Genomic DNA, 20,680 nt, shown 5'->3' with positions numbered 1-20,680 from the left:
ATGTACCCTCTTTGGAGGAAACAAGTGAAAGGGGTTCTGATCGGACTTCGTTTCTTCCACCGAAGATCGTTCTAAAATGTTGATGTGTATAGCAGGTATAGGGTGCAACCACCTATTCTGTAGGGGGGGGGGGGTTAGGGTAGGGTAATATGTTAGGTCGTCCGTAGTGTATAAGGGGAGCAGGGGCGTAGCGAAGGGGTTTTTGTTGGGGGGGGGGGTGTGGAGAATTTGATTTGCCGACGGATCTGGAAGTGGTGACTGAAATGGGGGAGGGGTCTAAGGGGAGGTGGTGTCCCCCTCCCCTTTGGAAAAGTTTTAGTTTTGAAACGTCCTTAGATGCAATCTGGTGCATATTTTAAGTCAAATTTGATTTGCCGACGGATCTGGAAGTGGTGACTGAAATGGGGGAGGGGTCTAAGGGGAGGTGGTGTCCCCCTCCGCTTTGGAAAAGTTTTAGTTTTGAAACGTCCTTAGATGCAATCTGGTGCATATTTTAAGTCAAATTTGATTTGCCGACGGATCTGGAAGTGGTGACTGAAATGGGGGAGGGGTCTAAGGGGTGGTGGTGTCCCCCTCCCCTTTGGAAAAGTTTTAGTTTTGAAACGTCCTTAGATGCAATCTGGTGCATATTTTAAGTCAAATTTGATATGCCGACGGATCTGGAAGTGGTGACTGAAATGGGGGAGGGGTCTAAGGGGAGGGGGTGTCCCCCTCTCCTTTGGCAATTTTTTAGTTTTGAAACGTCCTTAGATGCAATCTGGTGCATATTTTAAGTCAAATTTGATTTTCCGACGGATCTGGAAGTGGTGACTGAAATGGGGGAGGGGTCTAAGGGGAGGTGGTGTCCCCCTCCCCTTTGGAAAAGTTTTAGTTTTGAAACGTCCTTAGATGCAATCTGGTGCATATTTTAAGTCAAATTTGATATGCCGACGGATCTGGAAGTGGTGACTGAAATGGGGGAGGGGTCTAAGGGGAGGGGGTGTCCCCCTCTCCTTTGGCAATTTTTTAGTTTTGAAACGTCCTTAGATGCAATCTGGTGCATATTTAAAGTCAAATTTGATTTGCCGACGGATCTGGAAGTGGTGGCTGAAATGGGGGAGGGGTCTAATTTTTAGTTTTGAAACGTCCTTAGATGCAATCTGATGTATATTTTAAGTCAAATTTGATTTGCCGACGGATCTGGAAGTGGTGACTGAAATGGGGGGGGGTCTAAGGGGAGGGGATGTCCCCCTCCCCTTTGGAAATTTTTTAGTTTGAAACGTCCTTAGATGCAATCTGGTGCATATTTTAAGTCAAATTTGATTTTCCGACGGATCTGGAAGTGGTGACTGAAATGGGGGATGGGTCTAAGGGTAGGGGGTCTACCCCTCCCATTTGGAAAAATTAGTTTGAACGTCCTTAGATGCAATCTGGTGCATATTTTAAGTCAAATTTGGCACGGAAGAAGCTCCCGTTCTCCTTTTTCTATTCAGCTTTCCTTCTTTCTTCCCCTTCCGCTCTCTTCACCTTTTCTCCTTTTGCCGACAGACCCAAAATTTGCCGACAGCGACCAAATTATTGGGGGGTGTGACACCCCCCCACACCCCCTCTCGCTACGCCCCTGAAGGGGAGGGGTGACCCCTATACCCTTTGAGAAATTGTTGGGAAATGGCTGGTGATTATATCAAAAATGGTGAAATATTTTGAGACAATGTTGAAGAATTTGTAACTGTTTCGGCTTGATACCTCTTCATACCTCTTATATATTTATGTTCTGTACGCCATAGAGTTTTTGTGTGTGTAATATTCTGTATATCAGCGACGGGAAGGGTCGCGGCTCAGCCCCTTGATTTTATTCTGCGCCCCTGGGAGCTGGTAAATCGTAAGAGCAGGAGTGAATAAGCCAATTTAGCTGTATGGACATTGACATTGTACCATGCTGTATTTGGCAATAATATAACGGCAAAGACAAGATACATGTGACCTCCAAGTCATCTTTATCCATTCTCAATCATTTTATAAGAATCACCTTCTCCTGTGTCAAATTTGTGGCAGCATTCTTAGGAGACCATAGCTATATCATATTCAAACCTAAGCCCAAACACCTCAATTGAAAAACTTCACTAAAATTTGTCAGCAACTTGCTCAAATTAATACTAAACAAAATGGATTACCTTTTCCTATAAATATATTAACATTATGTATTAAATTACAGTCAACATAATCATCGATGTTGTTGTTGTTTCATATTGTATTTTAGATATTTCCTTGCTTACTGTACATTTGTATTATGATGTAGTATTTGTTATTATGTTTTTTATATAACAGATACAATTCTTGTGTTTCTTATAACTGTTTGCTGTTTTTCTATATTTTTCGCGTATCGCGTATTGCGCTATACAAGTTGCTTATTATTATTATTATTATTATGTTGAATAGATGAACTTGTTACCTTAAGAAAGTTGTAAGAAAGTCACAGTCAAACATTGATATGTTTTCCGTAAGTAACCTATAGAAACTGAAAATAACTATTCCCCTACAATTTGGTGACATTACATGGTATGGCTTTTGATGTCACATCGGGCACATATATTTTTAATCTTAAAACTTAAAATGACTTCTGCGCTGTACATCCTTGGAATACTAACCGTTGTAGCGCCCCCACTTTATCCGCGATTTTTTTATATTCACGGTGAAGTCAGAACTTACTGACCACAACCTCTGTTATAGACAATTAAAGTGATTCTGTGCGTTTCGAAATAGGAAATACATGAAACTGTTCATATTCCAAAAAGGAACTTCGTTTAAGCTGATTATCTGACGAGCCATGACAAATGAGAAGGTTTCACCAAGCTAATTTTGTCAACATCTTTTCATTAATTAAGGAATTAATGAACGACAGTATCAAAAAGTTTTTTCAAACATGCTTTCAAAAAAGTTACCGTTCTTAAGCCGTTTCCTTTGGGTTTAATAACTATCACTGTCATGTTCAGTTATCAAATGGCATATTTCATCCATGAATAACACCGGTGGTACATTTTAAAATAAGGAAAATCGTCATATCAAACATTATCTTATGTATATCCTTTGTCGAAACGCACGTTATCACTTTAATTAACAGCCTGAAAAGGTCACCGTCTGACACACTTTCCTTGAGATATGCTGAGTACGATGTCATTTCTCTAATTTGTAGCTTTCTGATCTTTTTTTTCTTTCCTTCAAACCTTTTCTCATTTTTTTTGTGTACAAAGATTACACACACTCTCCTCTCTCATTTCATTCTAAAGGATAGAAGGTTCAGTTATGTTAGGAAACTGGTCACAAGGCCTTACATTGTAAGAGAAACAATGTGTATGCTATAGGGATTTTACCATTAGTCGCTGTTTGGTATTTCCTCTCGGTACAGTATCCCCTTTTCCCGATCCGTCAATCGTCAGGGTACAAACGTTGGTATCTCGCTAGTTTCAAACTAAGTGCTGTGAGGCAAGGGCGTAGGAACCGGGGGGCTGGGGGGCGCCAGCCCCCCAGTGAAAAATATGGGGGGGGGGGGGGCGGAAGTATCATTCCGCCCCCCCGCTCCGCAAGTCAGAAAACCCCTTCTTCATTTCCAAATGAGAAAAAAATCTCATTTGGAGCACCAAATTGCATTTAAGGCCAGGTGAAAATGCAAAATTCTTTACAAAATGGAGTGGGAGTTGAAGTGTGCTATATTGCACCAAATTGCATCTGAGGCCACCTGGAAATGCAAAAAAATTCCAAAGGGGCACCCCTCCCCTTAGACCCCTCCCCCACGTCGGCCATCAGTCTTCAGCCCCCCACTCAAAAGTACCTTCCTACGCCACTGCTGTGAGGTGTTTGTCTGTAATGAATTCAAGTTTTATATAGCTACCTTCTTCCCTATTTCGTTTCCCTGTATTTCTCACATAAGCGAAGAAGTGAGATTTAACCCAATATTGAATGCATGAACGAAAGATGAGTATTTCCGGTTACTTTCAAATGCCTTTGCGAACAGTGTCAGCATTTGCCAGCATATTCAACACTCCGCCCCTTCCAAGTTTCATCACTTGCGATTGGTCAACAACCGGAACTAGAATTAGTCTTTACTTTTCGGATGATACCGGAGACTTTTCGATGAAATATTTCCGAACGTACGGGAAGGAACCGATCTAGTATACGCTAACTTGTCATGTTTATGTTACGAATATACCAGTGCGTTAGCTATTAGTTTTCAGTTTACCCAAAGTTAAGCTCCTCCCACTAAAAGAAACCACACTGAATGCAGTTGAGTGTTGTTCATTGGTAGGCAATTGTTTACGATTCATTCAATTGATCGCTACCTTGTACACACATTCGAAAGACGGTGGCAAAAGCTGAAGGTACGTGTAACTGAGATTTGGCGAAGAAAGTTATACCTTATAGTTTCTTTCAAATCTTAGTTTGATTTTAGATTATGGACCTAAAGTAATGTTGCTTTTTACTTTTTCTGTGCCTTGTGATTATTGTAGCGGAATTTAATTTATATTTATCATACACAAGTCCCGCACTGAGCATCTCACCTCACGGAGGCCTTGTTTGGTGATCGAGTCCGAGAGAAGACGGATGTAACCTTATTCGAACGAATGTCAACTTTCGACAAAATTCTCATCAATTGGGACATATTTGGATTACTGAATCGAGATACTTTGACCAATTTCTTCGTTTTACTGTACTGATATCTCGCATTTATAGGTAAAAATGTCGACGCATATCTTTTTGTTGGTCATCTGTTCGGTGCTTATTCAGTTCGAAGCCAGTTTGGGTCAGTACTCTTCGAGGGACACACACGGTTCTAGCTACAATCGTTATAGCGGCACTGAGCAGTATCAGTATGGGGGCAACCGTGTCAGCCTTCAAAACCAAAATGATGAACTCGGGGACGGAATGTAAGTATTATTCTATTTCATTATTTGTCGTATAGACTACATCAATAATAATATGTACCATTGTATAAGGCTAGCACGACCATTAACTAATATTCATAGTGTCTTCTATATTACTTCACAACCGCTATAACTTAGTGGTTTGTATTGGTATATCGGCCTAATTATATCCTGTAATTATGATTCCGTTCCCGGCATTTCTAGCTGACCACATCCTTGCGACACTGTCATGTGGATATTCCTCTGCAATTCTGTGTTTTATGCTTTTGTTTTATGCTTCATGCTTTAAAACTATGATATGGAATCACGTCTCTTACGGTTTCTGTAGGGAGTGGGTATTCATCGATTACATACAGATGGTACAATGTACTATGGCTCAACGCTTTTTCTGGGTGCTATATGTGTTTTCTTGTGGTTTTAGTTAAGTTTTCATGAGGACTCAAAACACTCGTCGTGGGATCCATGAAGCGAGGCCTCCTTATACTCCATCTCGCAATCACGAGAAAACTCATTGTGATTTTAGGGGCGTGGTTCCGAAAAGGTCTGCCCAAGTTTTTTTTTTGTAAGCCCGTTGTACGGCCGGAAACTCAGAACAATTTCGAAGTAACATCAGCTCTTGTGAAGTATTGGAATTTGCGCAGCCTATATACGAATATAACTCTCCTTTTCCTTAATTGCGAAAGTAAGTTTTGGTAACGAAGCAGTCATAATTTTGAGAATGACTGACATTACGGTTGCTCGGAAAGAGGGAAAATTACGAACGTTTTGCTGATGCCATGATGTAACTCCGCAGTGGTTTCCATTGTGAAGCATTACTTAGGCTAAGGTTATTGCACACTTGCGGTCCTTTGCGTCAACAAAATACACGTGTAGGCCTATACAAGCGACGCATTGTCTCCTAAAACGCTAACTATATGTGCTCAATCGAGGTCGGAACATTTGCGGTCAACAATTAGGTGAAAGTCTGAAAATCTTGTAAATTCGATAACACAAGAAGTACGTCTTTCTTGAACTATAGTATGTAGACCCAGCTTGGTGAGTGCAAGAATCCTATTGAAATTGGTAGAGGTCACATTAGGTCAATATGCATCATAGTCTGAAAACCTAACTCCAAACTTGAAGCTACAATTAATCTGTGAATTCTCCAATGCTATGATTTTCCTTTGGTGAGCAAAGTTTGGTCAATTGAGTTCAGTTAAGTAACTTCTGTGAAGGGGCTCTATAGGTCTTCAATAAAACATACCTCGGGCCTCAGGGGAAATATCCAGGGCCTCGGGAGATGTGCTTTACGCTAACAAGGTTTATATCCTTTAATGTAAAAAAATAAATATATAAATACTTGGCGTCCAGGCAATGAAGTCAGTTCCAAAGTTCAGTTCATACTCTTGCTTTATACCCCATATGCATCATTAACATACATGTGTACAGGTAAGTGAATACCAGCCATGTTCAGGAAACAGGCAGTGATATATGCTTAAATTTGAACTTTGATTGCGTTTTCACGCTGCATACAGTTTTCATATTCTACCTCTTAGGACCCCAAGTCCCATGAAAACTTGAAAAGTAGTACTTACACTTCCTGCCTGGCCCTGAACTTCCTGGAAAGTTGTGTTTGAGACAGGCAAAGCAATTCACTGATTTGCTTCATTAATTTTTGTTGAACTCGGTTGGTGCCTGCACATTTACTCAGTGTGATTGCCTTGGCCTAACTGGAACTGTTTACATTCTTCACACGTTGTGCTTAACGCAAATTTTGGTTCTTTGAATGTCTCAGAATATTAACATCATGATTAAGATAATGTGACCAGTAATTGTTTGATATTTATGTAAATGAGAGGATGATACTGTATATGCATGAATTACATTGATGATTTTGCGATACCACAGTCAATTAACAAACTTGTGAGTGCGCTTATGTTTGTTTAATGTTTATCATCCCCAAATGCATCACATGTATACAGGTAAGTGAATACCTGCAGCCATCTTTAGGAAACAAGTACTAATATGCTTTGATCGCTTTGGGATTATGTTGCACACATTTTTCATGTTCTTCCTCATATGACGGTTGACCAAGTCCTATGGCCTTGAACTTTCTGGAAAGTTGTGTTTGAGACAAGCAATTACAATTTACTGATTTTCTTCATTACTTGTTGCACTCTGTTTGCTATTCAACCTGAAATTTGTAATTCTTATCTTTTAATATCAACAAATGCTCTTATACTGACCATGACATTATGGGGCACCTTGATGTGGATCATATGATTGGCTTACTGCACCATAGTTAATAGTTGCAAGGGCAGGTGATGTGATGGGTAAAAAAAGGATATGAATTGTACTGGACCAATTTATTTGTATGGAACAACATTGCCAATGTATGTAAGATTCGTGTAGTATTGCAGGAGCTATCACTAAAGAGAAGTGCAAAATTTAAGTTATAAATTGTTTATATTCTTCATGGGGGTCCCTATATTTAGAAGCGTTAAGTTAACTGTCAAAGTGGGATTTATGTGATCTGGCCCTACCAATGTAGTATTATGAATTAACTTAATTAGTATCCATTTTATAATAACTTAAATCTTATGATAGATTCAAATTCCAGGCAAGAGGCAATTGCATTTCCTGGGGTTGCTACGGTCACCTCTCCCATGGTGATTAAACATTACACTCAAATTTGCATTTATAACTGCATCAATGAAATGTCAATATTTCTACTATTTCCATGCAGGCCAAACACTTGCCCTTATCAGGAGGAACAAATGGTGGCAACAAGACAACCTTGTGTACGATCCTACATCAAGACTGTGAAGATCTGGAGACCAGACTGTGGTTATACCAGAAGATGGTGTGTTGGATATGAAAGACGGTAAGATCAAGAAGTATTTTGAGGAAATAATTACTGTCAAAAAGTTCTCTAAATTATATCTATGGGGTGAACAAAATTATATCTTTCATTTCAGAGACAGGGGGGAGGGGGGCCTGAGTGATGGTAACAGGATATGGATTGATTTGCCAGCCCTTTAGCCATCAACCAGTTTTGAGAGATGGCCAACCAGCCCTGCAGCAGCCTACTATTGTTTTCTTGTTTAATATAAACTCATACTGTTCCAGTAGCCTGCTATTGTTTTCTTGTGTAATATAAACTAATTACCATTCCAATAGCCTGCTATTGTTTTCTTGTGTAATATAAACTCATACATTTCCAGTAGCCTGCTATTGTTTTCTTGTTTGATACAAACTCGGAAAATTCCATTAGCCCGCTAAATTGTTTTTTGCTTAATACAAACTCATACTGTAGCGTGTTATTATTCTTGGATAGTGTGTTTAGTAACTTTAAAAAATACAGTTAAGCACTGGAAAACATCTGAATATTCTCATCCCAAAGATAAACTTATAGTTTTAGTATATAGTAATGAACACAATGCTAATCTGCTCATTTATAATAATCAACCACACAAATCAGGAAATAATAGGGATGCCATTGAGAAAATAAAAAGTACTCAAGGTCAAAAATGATGAGAAATTGATCTATTATTACTATACTGATTGTATTGTACCGGTCGGTTGGCCTGCCAAAGGGTTTCCTTGGCATTTGAACTAGTTCTTAATGGTAAATATACCTCCTTTTAGTTCACTCGAAACTCACCAATAAATATATGTCACACAAAAAAAAAAATATAGGATAAAAAAGTTATGATGGGAACATATTTCGGAAACAATTAGATCAATTTAAGTTTTGAGTAACATAGTAATTAGATTTTCCAGCCAAGTAAATTTTGCCCATGAGATACACACTATATTGCAAATTTATGAAGTTACAACCACCAATTGGTTACTCCTCATTTACAGTAGGAGTTGTTATTAACCATCCAAGAAAAATTTCATGTTATATGTTTTATCGTTCATTGTAATATAGGCTATGACTTTAGATTTGTTACCTGTCTCCCATGGAGAACAACACTCGCCCTAAAAAATAACTGCTTGATATAATTAGTATTGATTCTTAGGTTTCATCCTCATAACAGTCACCAGACAGTCACGTGCCATTCTTGAGATTGTTGGATTGCTTGATGAGTTAACACGGTGTTACTTTAAGTAAGGCCGTCTATAATGTCTTGATGGTAGATTTGAAATAGTTCCATTGGATGGCTCAGCCATCTCAGGTCCCTGACATGATTTGTCACGGTCAATTAGAGATATCACAAATGAGAGTGACAGAATTACCAGGTTTGGAACATGCGCTGTCACTAATAATTTGACATTAAAAGAGTCATAAAGATAAAGAGTGTTAAGAGACCTCATGAAATATTTGTAGAGCTTTGAATCATTATCAAGTTTGTACTGTCTGTCTGTCGTCTTAAATAGATATGCAAGATTGCATGTAAAGCAGATTGTGTTGAAATCATCTGTACATCAGAATGGGGACAACACAGCCTGATAGTATGCTCTAAGATGAAGATGTGAATTTTCAATTTTAATTTAACTTGTTCAATGTATGTATCTGACTGCTAGGCTATGATTGAAATTAACATGACATTTGGGCTGAAATATCTGCTTAAATTCTACATTGGTTACCACTCAATTATGCACGGTTCTGAAGTAATGTTATTCTTAAAGACAAAAACATGCATGTCCTTTGCATCTTCAAGTCATAAAGAATCAGAAAGTGATGTAATTTTCTGTAAATTTTTTTGCACTCAGACTTTCTATCATAATGTATCAAGCTATCTAGATTGTTGTTGCCATGGTGATAGCCATTTTTAGCTCACCGAAAGGGAAAACTATGGAGTCACTCTTACCGACCTTGCAAAATTGTGAGGGGCACCGTGGATTGCAAAGTCGGCAGTGACTAGATAAGGTGGATTGAAAAGTCGGGAATAATAACAGTTAAATTCATTCAACACGGCAACATACAGAATGTTGTACTCAAAGCCGAAGCCAAAGTGAATTAATCAGGTCACAAATCCAGAGTCTATGCATGTTAAGTTCTTCAATACCGCCCTCCTCCTTGGGGGGGGGGGTGTTTGATAAATAGCAAGGAGATTCCTACAGCATATAGTATATCACTGAACAGACTCAGTATCATTTGTTAGCATAATTGGTGATAAAAATGCCAGCCTAGGCCATGCTACCAATCAACACTGCCAAACAAAAATGTCAAGAACAATTCTGATGAATATAAATTACACTGTACTCATATCCTCACCAAAAATGCACATTATCACCATAAGTCCAAATAATCAACTGAGGTCATAATTTTTGGAAGTTCTGAGGTGGAAGCCAGTGAGTGACTAGGGCACAGTCTCAAAATGACTGTACCTGGCTTTCACAGTTAACATGCAAAAGAACAGATGCATTGGAAAATTCTTACCAGTTTTTGTGTATGCCCTTGCCAGTCATAAATTCAGAAATGCCCACCACATCCGAGGCAATTATCTAGATTTTGTGTAACAGTTTGCCCATTCAATATTTCCCATTTGTGCATAATAGATACAGCTCCATATTTTGCCCCCTGGATTGTTGATCTTGGATGACCCTAGTTAACTCCCCCCCCCCCCACATATTCCTCTCCCAGTTAAGTAAGTGTTGACACCTATTACATCCTTGCTGATAGCATTGATTGATTCAATCATTATCATTCTTTGTGGTTGCCCTTTAATTTGATTCACTATTTACATCTCAGTAGACCAGTGCAGCATGTTGACGACACTCAAGTGGGCTGTAAATACATCACTCTTCTAACAAGGGCTTCTAATTGCAGAGAAATTGTCAAATCATATTGTATTCCACTTGACCATTTTTTTTTTGTGATGATAGACTTCAGGGCGATTTATGGTTATTTTTGCCCTTCAACATTGATCCTTGATGACTAATTAATATCTTCTAATCAAGTGATGTCAGAGTCTTCAGGGGTCCTTACCATTTTTACCCTAATTGTTCCAATATTGTGGTGGAGTGATCTAGACTCCTCTATAAACTTAAAGGATGATAGGAGGCATAAATGTAGAGTGGATATTGTTACAACAATACAACCAAAACAGATAATCATCTTGTATTTTAAATGTCTGGAACACTCCTTTAACTCTAAATGGTTGGTGAGATGAACAGGTCAGTTCCGGCTACATATGTTATTGTTAGTTTAATATAAAAAAATTATTTTACAAATTATACAACCTTGGAACTATGAAAATGTTTCTCATTTGAAGAATTGTTAACTAATTTATTTATGTTCTTCTGAATCTTTCACAATAGGAGTGCATACTATACCACCTACAGACTTCCTTGGAACTATGAAAATGTTTCTCATTTGAAGGATTGTTAACTAATTGATGTTCTTCTTGAATCTTTCACAATAGGACTGCTTACTATACCACCTACAGACTTGTGTATGAGAGGCAGTACGTTACCAAATACAAGTGTTGCCATGGCTGGTCCAGGATGAACGGAGAACAAGGATGCATGTATCGTAAGTATCACATCTCATAGCTAGGCTTGCATGGTCTTAATGTAAGCAGTGAGTTACCATTTTACAAGTGGGATACACTAGTGCTAGACAGTGGCGGAGTGTCCATACAGTCAGGGGGGTGGATGCCCCCTCCCGACTGACTCAAATGGACTGCTGGCGCCCTTTTCAGCTTTTTACCACTTTTTACTTATTCGCGATTATTGACTTTTTTATTGCGCTCTCATGTACCTATTGACATTTGTCACAAATTAGCAAGGCCTGGAAAGGGTCATTTCTGGCGATCTAGGGAGTATCTTTATTCAAAAAATTTCTGTACGCTCCGCGCCAACCTGTGGTGGCGTTCCGCTTAGATAGTGTCAAAAGCGCCCCTACAGACCATTCTCGCCCCCCCTGACCTATACCCCTAGCTCTGCCACTGGTGCTAGAGAAAACTTATAGGCCTCATGGAGTGAAACTAGGGGTTAGCTTGATCATGAATGCATTGTATAACTGTTATGTAGAGTACAGTGTAATTAATATGATCCTCTGATAACTACAGTACTTCAGGTTTATGTGCAATTGCAAAGTAAGTGCATGATCATTGTACATCAAAGTGAGAGTGGCATTGCTACCGAGTAACAGCATCTTAAATAGTTCCAAATGACATCATTTGATTGTTTTTGAACACACGTTTGTCCAAACAAATCAAGGAACTAATTTGAGGTCATTCCCTGTGGCCGGGGCACACAAGTGCTACATAGTTTCACTTAAATGTGAATTAGTGCTTGCTAGTTAGTGAGTTCATTGAGAGTGACCAATAATAAGGAACAAACATAACCAAATATAATATACAATCAAAGTGCGTACATGCAACCCCAGCATCGATCTCTGACAACGTCTTAATAGGTAGTGCTAGAGGACCAGTTATAAAACGTTGGTATTTTGAGAAAGTTGAATCACATAGAAGTTACATTGACTGTTAGCAAACCCAACAGCTCTTACTTGACATTAAGGAGATTAATTTTGTGACATTCTTGTAGAGTGAAGGCACTGGCTGATAAAGTTCAAGGAAAGAGTACTCTTTCCGTGAAGGTTCATTGGCAGCTGACTTAATTTTGTGCATAATAAGATTGTCTTCCAGCCACCTGATGACAATAGTGGCTTTATTTCTTTTGTTGTAGAAGATAAAATGATAATGTTAAGTGACAACAATACTGCATGCTATAGTGCTACATGTTTGTTTTGATGATCTTCGCTAAGTATGTACTGTAAGCTACATATTTTCCCTCAAGTTGCCCTTTAGTGGTTCCCATGGTAAAGCAATGCAGTCTGACAACATAGTTGTTCCTATGGTGTCAGTACACAATCAGTTTAAGTTGTTAAATTATGATAAAGTTATCTGATTACCTTATGTTTAAATAGTGCTTCGTGATCCATTGTATGTTGTTACAATGGGCTTGCCAGGAATGTTGAAAATGTGTGTTGTTTACACATGTAGATACAGAGCTTTAGTAGGAGTTCGGCTGGGATTGTGCAGTTTAGTCTGGGATTCCATTAGTATTGGCATTTTCACCAGACATATAGCATGACATACTAGTGAATAATTAAGATAATAATAAGTAAAATTTATATAGCTCATAATCAGCAAAGGTGCTCAAAGCGCTTTACAAAAGTAAAACTTAAAAACAAATAGTAACAAAAACCAAAATATTAAATATATAGAACCAATAAGGCAAAAAAAAAAAAAGAAAAAAAAGAAAAAAAAAGGCTGCACAGTTTGGGTAGCTTTATTGGTTTCATGAATTTTATATCTCATAAAATACTGTAATAAGTCTGCTTCTTCAGTGTGCATAAAATGCTGTAGATATTTTTGTTTCTGTAGCAATTTGCCTATTTTTTGATACGAGATAAACGATTCCCTGCATACTCCCGTTAAACCTTGCATTGTATATAAAGGTTAATGCACCTAACAACTATCTCTCCCCAAGCCATGGTTGCTTCCAAAAACTGTATTCAATAGTAAAAGTAAACTGGTTGCACAAATATCTAGAAATTGGTAAAATTCTCAACTCCTGTTAGAGAGTTGATTGATTGGTTCACACTTATTTGGTGTATTCCTCTCCAGCTGAACAGATCAAACAAAGTCCGACACAATTCAAAATTTGAGAGCTTTCAGACCAAACTGCATACATAGTTAAAATCTGAAATCATTCGCAACCATGACGTTAACTATAATTCCATCAAATAAAATTAAGCTTCTTACAAAACATTTCTTTACATGTCATCAAGGACGTTTGTCCTAATGTCGCAATAAATGTTCTTCCACTGGGCGATAGTGCTACTGACTAAGGACCAACAAAGTTAGTATGAAAATATGAGGTAACTCCTTTGATTTTTCCAAATTTCCCTGTTCCTAGTCAGTATTTTTTGCGTACAGTATAAATTTAGAACTTGTCTGCTCGTTAATGACCTTTTCAGAACTTTTGTTGGGAATCAAAATTCAGGAAGGTGATCAATTGCTTTGGTCTTCCTCAGTGTTCAGACAAACATTGTACTTTTGACAATTAAATGCCCAATAACATGCTGGAACTTCATTGGGTAGGAAACTTTCACTTTGCATTAATTACTTACAGTCAATTGCACATTTACAAAGCCCCCCCCCCCAAAAAGAAAGAAAATGGACATAGAAAGGAAAACAGAACTGCGTAGGAAGGAAAATCTTTTTTGTTCAGAACCTAACTGCACTCTCTGTATGGACAGATTCCCTCCTCTCTGTGCATCAAAATTGAGAAAATTATGTAACTCTGCTGAAGTCGTGAACTTCCATGGGAATCAGGAATATAAATCTCTTGTTGGTTTTGTATGTTCTAACTCACTAGAAAATTTAAAGATGCATAATAGATGATTTCTCTTCAATTAGTAACATCATATTCTGTCACTGATGTTGTAATAAACTGATTATACCTGGAAGTGGACTGGAGTATGTGGGATTGTCACTATCAGGGCATTTATAGGGAAATGAAAACTCTCAACCAGAGAAAATGTACAACAGCTGCTGTGACTTAAACATGCTCATGGAATAAGCCCGAAGATCTGTTTAGGAAAACAATTTAGTTTGCCTCTGAAAAAACATCCTGTTAAGATTGCAAAGCCAGGCTCATGGTTGTTTATGATGGGATTAGAAAGTCCATCTGTACTTGGTATTACAAGAAGTGTCATGTTGACAGTACTTGTCTTTTACCTAGAAGCTCACAAACATGGAACTGTTCTCTTTGGGATTGTGCAGCCCTTCTTTGTCCAAAAGAAAAATGACAGTTATCTGTATTTGCCTTTCAAAAGAGATCTGCTTATATTACCAATGTTGAAGTAGTTGGAACTAGATGGTTTGTTAACACAGTACTAAAGGGAGCATCAAATTACTTTGTTGTGAGTATGCTGTTGAAAATCACAAAAGCTTCTTACAAGTTCTTAGTGTTAAAGTGTCAATTACTTATTTGTGACGAAGCTCTCGCAATGCAAAGATGTCCGGAATAAGTTAGTTCTTTCTTAAACACACCCATCATCTATAATCCTCACGCCTTCTTGAAGAAGAAAGCAGAGAGAAATTGGCCTGCATCCTATTTGAGTATTAGAGAGGAAATGGCTACCTCATATGAAATGCTAATTCTGTTTTCTCAGCCTTAAAAGTTTGTCGAGTTTATTTCACAGAGTTGCTGAGGCGTATCTCTTGTGGAATAACTGCTAGTACTCGACAGTTTTCCCCATGACATGGCACTTTGGTGTCACTTCAACGTTAAATAAACGGTAGTATACTAGTGGATTGAAAAAGAGGATAGCTGGCATATTTATACAGAAGAACTTAGATAATACTAAGTCAGTGAGTTGGGTGAATGATCATTTTACATAGTCTGTCTTTTAGACTTGATATAGCAAGACAACATTCAGTTTTCAAAGTCATTCACCAACTGACAGACTGATAATTTATCTACAGACATCTGTCAGGATTGCAAGACTGGTAGGCTTTTGGATGAGTGCAGTCTTTCAGACTATGCATGTAGTCTTTCGGAGTCAATCACAGTCAATCACTGATCAAACAGAAATGTACCATTTATTTGTGCGCAAGATTAAATAGATTCAATTTCGAGAAGGGGGAGGCGGGGGGGGGGGGGATGGGGAGACAAACTTTGCCTTGTCATTTAAGTTTTGTTGCAAAACCATGTTACAAGATTAATTGACAGATAAACGAAATATATGCTATTGCAGCTGCAAGTACAAGTTTGGTCTTGATTATACATGTCCTCTGAATCAACAGTAATGTATATTATCCAATATTATTGTGTAACCATCGTCTTCTCGTATAGAACCCAGATTAGATACAGATCATGTCTATTACCCAGGTCCCAGTGCAATGATGTAGCATCCTAATACTCTGTAGATCTGGCATATTTCACATGACCAGATAGATTCAACCCAGAGCTTTAGTATGTACATAGGGTCCATGGGATGTATGCAGTGTTTATACGATGAGGGGTCACACTAGACAGACAAATGTGTGACAAACCAAACCAAACTGATAGTTTCCTGCATGCAAGTAAGTCCAACAGTATATGTTATTAATCTATCATGGGCGTATGTCTCTATGCTCATCACCATAATACACTACTTTACTGTACTGTATGTGATGGGCCCTGTTCTGTCCTGGTCCCATTAACTGGGCACAGTTATTCTTTACAATAGCCCCTAAGCATCTTTTAAGTCTGTAACACACAATAGGCGAACTGAAGAAGAGGCTTTGTTGGTTTTTGGCCAATAAGGCCTGCCTTACCACACAATGAGGTTTCTTTATGCAATGGTATTTCCATTGCTTGAGGGGCTTTTGTCTGGGGTAATCAGGCTGAAGAAGATAAGTGTCTGAGAACCCATCATTACCAGCATGGCCTATTATTGATAGTTTTGTTAATGTGGTGTTTCCAGAGGGGTAGTAGTGTTGTGGTAATACTGTGGTTAGTTGTACATTGTAGGTGAGGAATGTGATATATAATGGGAGCCCTTAAATAGCAATGGGAGAATATACAGATGGCATGTTACTTTACAATTTTGTATCTGTAGAATACAGGTTACTTTCCACTTGGTGTAACTTCAGTTGCCATGCATGGAAAGAAGTAGATCATAACAGCAAAGTAACCAAGCTTAGGCTACCAACAGGTGCTATGTTATAACTGCAGTGGTAAAATTGGCAAAACTGTTGGACTTACATTCCCAGTTGAAAAGTATATACTGACAGCTTGCCAAAACAAAAGATTCGATGTCTGCTGCATTGTGGATGGTCCAGAAATACATGTTTGAATGTGTAGCTTTCACAGTTTGCATAATTCCCTAAACCGTATATGGTAGCAAGTAGTTATCCGCTTTGCCTGTAAATACATCAGGCAAGGACTTTGACAGTTCCATATTTGGCTGAAACTGCTTTGGACCTAAAGCTGCCTGCCATTTACAACTCTTCCCTGGATGCCACATGGCCCCTTTACCATGTAATTTGACTATGTCATCCTGTGGTAATGGTTTGAAAGTTTTATTGTGCATACAGTATAGGCTGTGGCAAGGATCTTCATATATACTACTAATTTACTCAAATAAACATTTTGTTATGTACAAGCTTTTTGTGGTTTTGGACTATATTTCTTTTATTGTATGTAACATACATGGTATGTATATAATAGAGAGTACTATGTGTTGTTAAGTATCACTAATTGGTGAATTAATTTAAGAGGTGGATTGTATCTTTGTAACTATTTTGGGATCTCTCAGATCTGTCTCCTTGAGTGGTGTACAATGTGAGACAAAGACAAACAAAGACAAACTGTAGAGGCTACACCTAATGAAAGAAAGAGTTTAAAATCGGACATGTCAGATTCATGGCAAACAACTCCTTGATCACACGATGACAGTATGTAAAGTTAGCAAGATGAAATCAAAAGTCTGTTCTTGTAATATGAGTTCAGATGGGCTGGTTACATTACTTTTGAACAGCAGACCACAGCAGATTCATTGTATTGCCCAAGGTAAAGGCAGCTGTCAAACTTGTTTAGAGAGGTCAGTGGCCTATAGCACCCTTATTTTGACAGAGTATGATGAGAGAAGGTTTGGGTTTGGACCGTTTACAATGTTTAGAAGAACAGCTCTTTGTGCTTTGGAAGAGTTTCCGAATAAAATTTCTAGGTGGAAACATTGGTGAGAATGGAGCAATGGCACTCTCCACTGGACAATGGTCAAGAATTGTGTGTTTGGGGAAGGGGAGGGGTGGGAGAAGATGAGCACATTGTGTCTGATATGAAAATGATGGTTAAATGCATTGGTGTTACGTACATTACATAAATGATAATATATACATATAATTATATCTACTGTACATACATGTTCACATTTAAGTTTGATTAACACATTTATATGATGCTGGAAAATTATCTCAATAATGTTTAAATGCTGAAAGAATGGATTGCTATACATGTGTCTTGCTACAAGGATCCTTCATACAGTGAAAGCTGCATACGCCATGTACTGTATGTTGGTATGATTGATATGACAAATGTGATGATGCTGTACACCCATGAAACCAGTTAAAATGTTGCTCGTGTTGTATAAACAATGTACAGTAGGTGAAGATCTATGGTTTTGTTATTTAACACTGGTTAATGTACGGTATTGAAAACTGACAGGAAAAGGTTAGGGTAAAAGTTAGGGGAGCATTGAAACAAACATCTCTCTCTCTCAGTGATTGTTATGATGTATCAAAGAGCAAGCGTTATGTCAACAATATCCAGGATATTGTGCACTGAAACAGGAGCTTACTTTGTTGTTTCATGAGCTGCACATTGCTGCAAACATTGAAGTTGTCGTGGAGTGTTTTTGTATTAGTGTTCATGATTTATGCCTTTGTCTTTCGATGCCGAAGATGTACCCAAACCTCCTGGAATTGACCTAGTCTGCAATCCATGTGATCTTGGCTCTTGAACATTTTGTATGTTAAAAGTACAGATCGGGAGTATTTGCAATGTGATGTTTCCTCAAAAAGAAATAAGTAAAGAAAGAAAGAGAAAAACAACAAACAAACAAACAAATTTATCAGAAGAATTTATCATCTGAGCAGGCTACAATAAATAGAACAACTGCAGTGTAATACCTCTAAGTCTCTTCAAAGAGAGACCAAAAGTAATTGACCATATTATAACTTTAATTATGCAGTTTGTACCGTTGACCATTAATGAGAGCTATCAACTAATAGTTGCGTCCTGCCATATAGAATTACAACAATCCAGGTTTTGTTTGAATAATCAGAACATTACTTTAAATATGACCGATAGAGGAACATTTCTGTCCTCTGAGAAGTGAAACATACATAATGTTAACCAGTACTGACCCCTACATTAGAACTTACCCATTTACATTAGGCATGTGACATCGACCACTTCTGCTTGGTCAATCTAGGCTGACAAGCCCTACCCATTTTGCTGTTGGGTTGATGGCTTCCAAACAATAAGGATGCTAAACCAAGGCTAGGTTTCCCACATTTTGTAGAATATCTGTCAATGATAAACAAAAACTTTGTTCCCCCTCTTCCCTCCCAAAATTCCTCACAAGTGGCATCTGATTGTCTTCACTGCATAGTTTGGCCTCTTGCCCAAGAAAGTCTAGCAAACAAACAGGCAATTGATTGACAAGTTGACAATCCCCAGTTTGGTAAGTGTAAAGGGCTACTGCTACTACTAATGGACTCCTGTATAGATGTGGATAAACATATATATTACATATATTATAGCTCTTTAAGGTACTTGAAGGAATTGTATGAATTGTGAACTTGTTGTTCATTAAAAGAAGTAGGTTACTATTAAGCAGTCCGAGTAGCATTTTTGTATGAAATGTATGTCAGCAACACCTGTCTGAAAAGCATTGGTTTTGACTTTGAATGGCCAAAAAAAAAATGATTGTTATATCAAGGGTAAACACAGTGACGAGGCTATCAACCCTCCATAACAAATATGTACTAATTACAGTGACAGCATGGTGACCTATCCATTGTAGTACCTGCATACAGTGATGTGTGCATTAGACTTTGATCATACAGTTATGACTGAGTAATTCCAGAAGGAGGGTTGGGATTTTAGATTTCAAGGTCAATTTTAAGTATAAATAATAGTTGCAACAGTCATGTATGTCATTGTGTATGAAGAAAGCATATATAGAGCAAGTACTCATTTATTCAACACAATCATATAGCAGGCCTAAGAGTGACTTGTGGCAGAGAACTAAAATAACTAAAGGGGCAAAAAAGGACTCTTATAACATCAGAGACTCATTTGTCAAGTTGAGTGGACTAATTTGTCTAGCATTAAATATGAGGTTAGGTCCTGTGAAACAGTGCAAAAGTAAATAACAAAAAACTAAAAGAGGCTTTTATTGACAGGATGAATTTCAAATTTGTCAAAGGACAGGTGTAATTTAAATGCAATTCCTGGTGGGCTCTGTTGCTTGCATGAACTTAAAGGAACATGCAAATTATGAAAGGTTTTGAATTAATAAATTGATGGACTAACATTATATCAATTTAGCATGTGGAGCTGACATTATGGTTAGTTAAGTCTTAAAGGAGCATTTCAGACTTTTAGCTAATGTTAAAAGTTCAGAATTTATATGATCATTGGAAAAGGTATAGAAACATATTCATTGCACTTCTTGCAAAATAATATTTCAACACTGTAATCAATTTTTGGCCTAATGTCCATATATCCTTTACATTGAATTGTTGCTTAGAACTGATGCTTTGGTTAAAGTAGTCAATCATTGCTACCAGTGTGCTTTATGTCATTCATAGAAGGATTGCCAAATATAATATGTCTGTCAATTTATTCTTTGAAAATAATAGAAACATTGTTCAAGCACAGTTGCATTCCAACCTGATAACCTCTCCCCTGTTTAGATAGCAAAGGTGTTTTTTAGCAGCACTTGGTATATATAACCATGGAAGTGTTTGATAGTATAAGTCAATTATATATATATGTAACAATATGCTGGAGTTAGTAGCCTATATATATCTAACCAAACTGACTAAACATGTAAATGTGTTGTATCTAACTCACTGTATGTCTCTATATTTGTCTGTCTGTATGAGTGTCTGTTTGTCTTCATGGCCTTCGGTGTCCCATTTGTTGTCAAAATTGAGTAAATCATTCAGTTATGACTATAATCTTGTTTGCAAGAATGTATTAAAAACATGCACCTCAAATACAGTTAATGTGACAAAGGATAGGCTGCAATGCTGCTTCTATGTTGGTTTTGAGATTTA

The 20,680-nt window shown here is 37.8% G+C and overlaps 1 protein-coding gene across 4 annotated transcripts in view; it reads left to right on the top strand.

Annotated features, from left to right (window-relative positions):
* Nucleotides 1-4,299: 4,299 nt before the first annotated feature.
* The window catches only part of LOC139975640 (uncharacterized), a 91,734-nt gene continuing 75,353 nt past the window's right edge, over nucleotides 4,300-20,680 (top strand). For 3 of the 4 annotated variants that reach the window (XR_011795819.1, XM_071983720.1, XM_071983719.1), the window contains exons 1-3: nucleotides 4,300-4,901; nucleotides 7,624-7,761; nucleotides 11,252-11,361. Coding sequence is in view for 3 of the 4 variants with exons in the window: in XM_071983720.1 (XP_071839821.1) it covers nucleotides 4,714-4,901; nucleotides 7,624-7,761; nucleotides 11,252-11,361 (436 nt within the window). In the remaining variant the exon portion in view is untranslated. Of the gene's footprint in view, nucleotides 4,902-4,962; nucleotides 5,581-7,623; nucleotides 7,762-11,251; nucleotides 11,362-20,680 lie in introns of those variants that run through there. The other variant, XM_071983721.1, reaches the window with a different exon arrangement.

The sequence above is a fragment of the Apostichopus japonicus genome, chromosome 11 (assembly GCF_037975245.1).
Source record: "Apostichopus japonicus isolate 1M-3 chromosome 11, ASM3797524v1, whole genome shotgun sequence".
Classification (NCBI taxonomy): domain Eukaryota; kingdom Metazoa; phylum Echinodermata; class Holothuroidea; order Aspidochirotida; family Stichopodidae; genus Apostichopus; species Apostichopus japonicus.
Note: the sequence above shows the minus strand (reverse complement) of the source record. Positions and strands in the feature narration are given on the sequence as shown.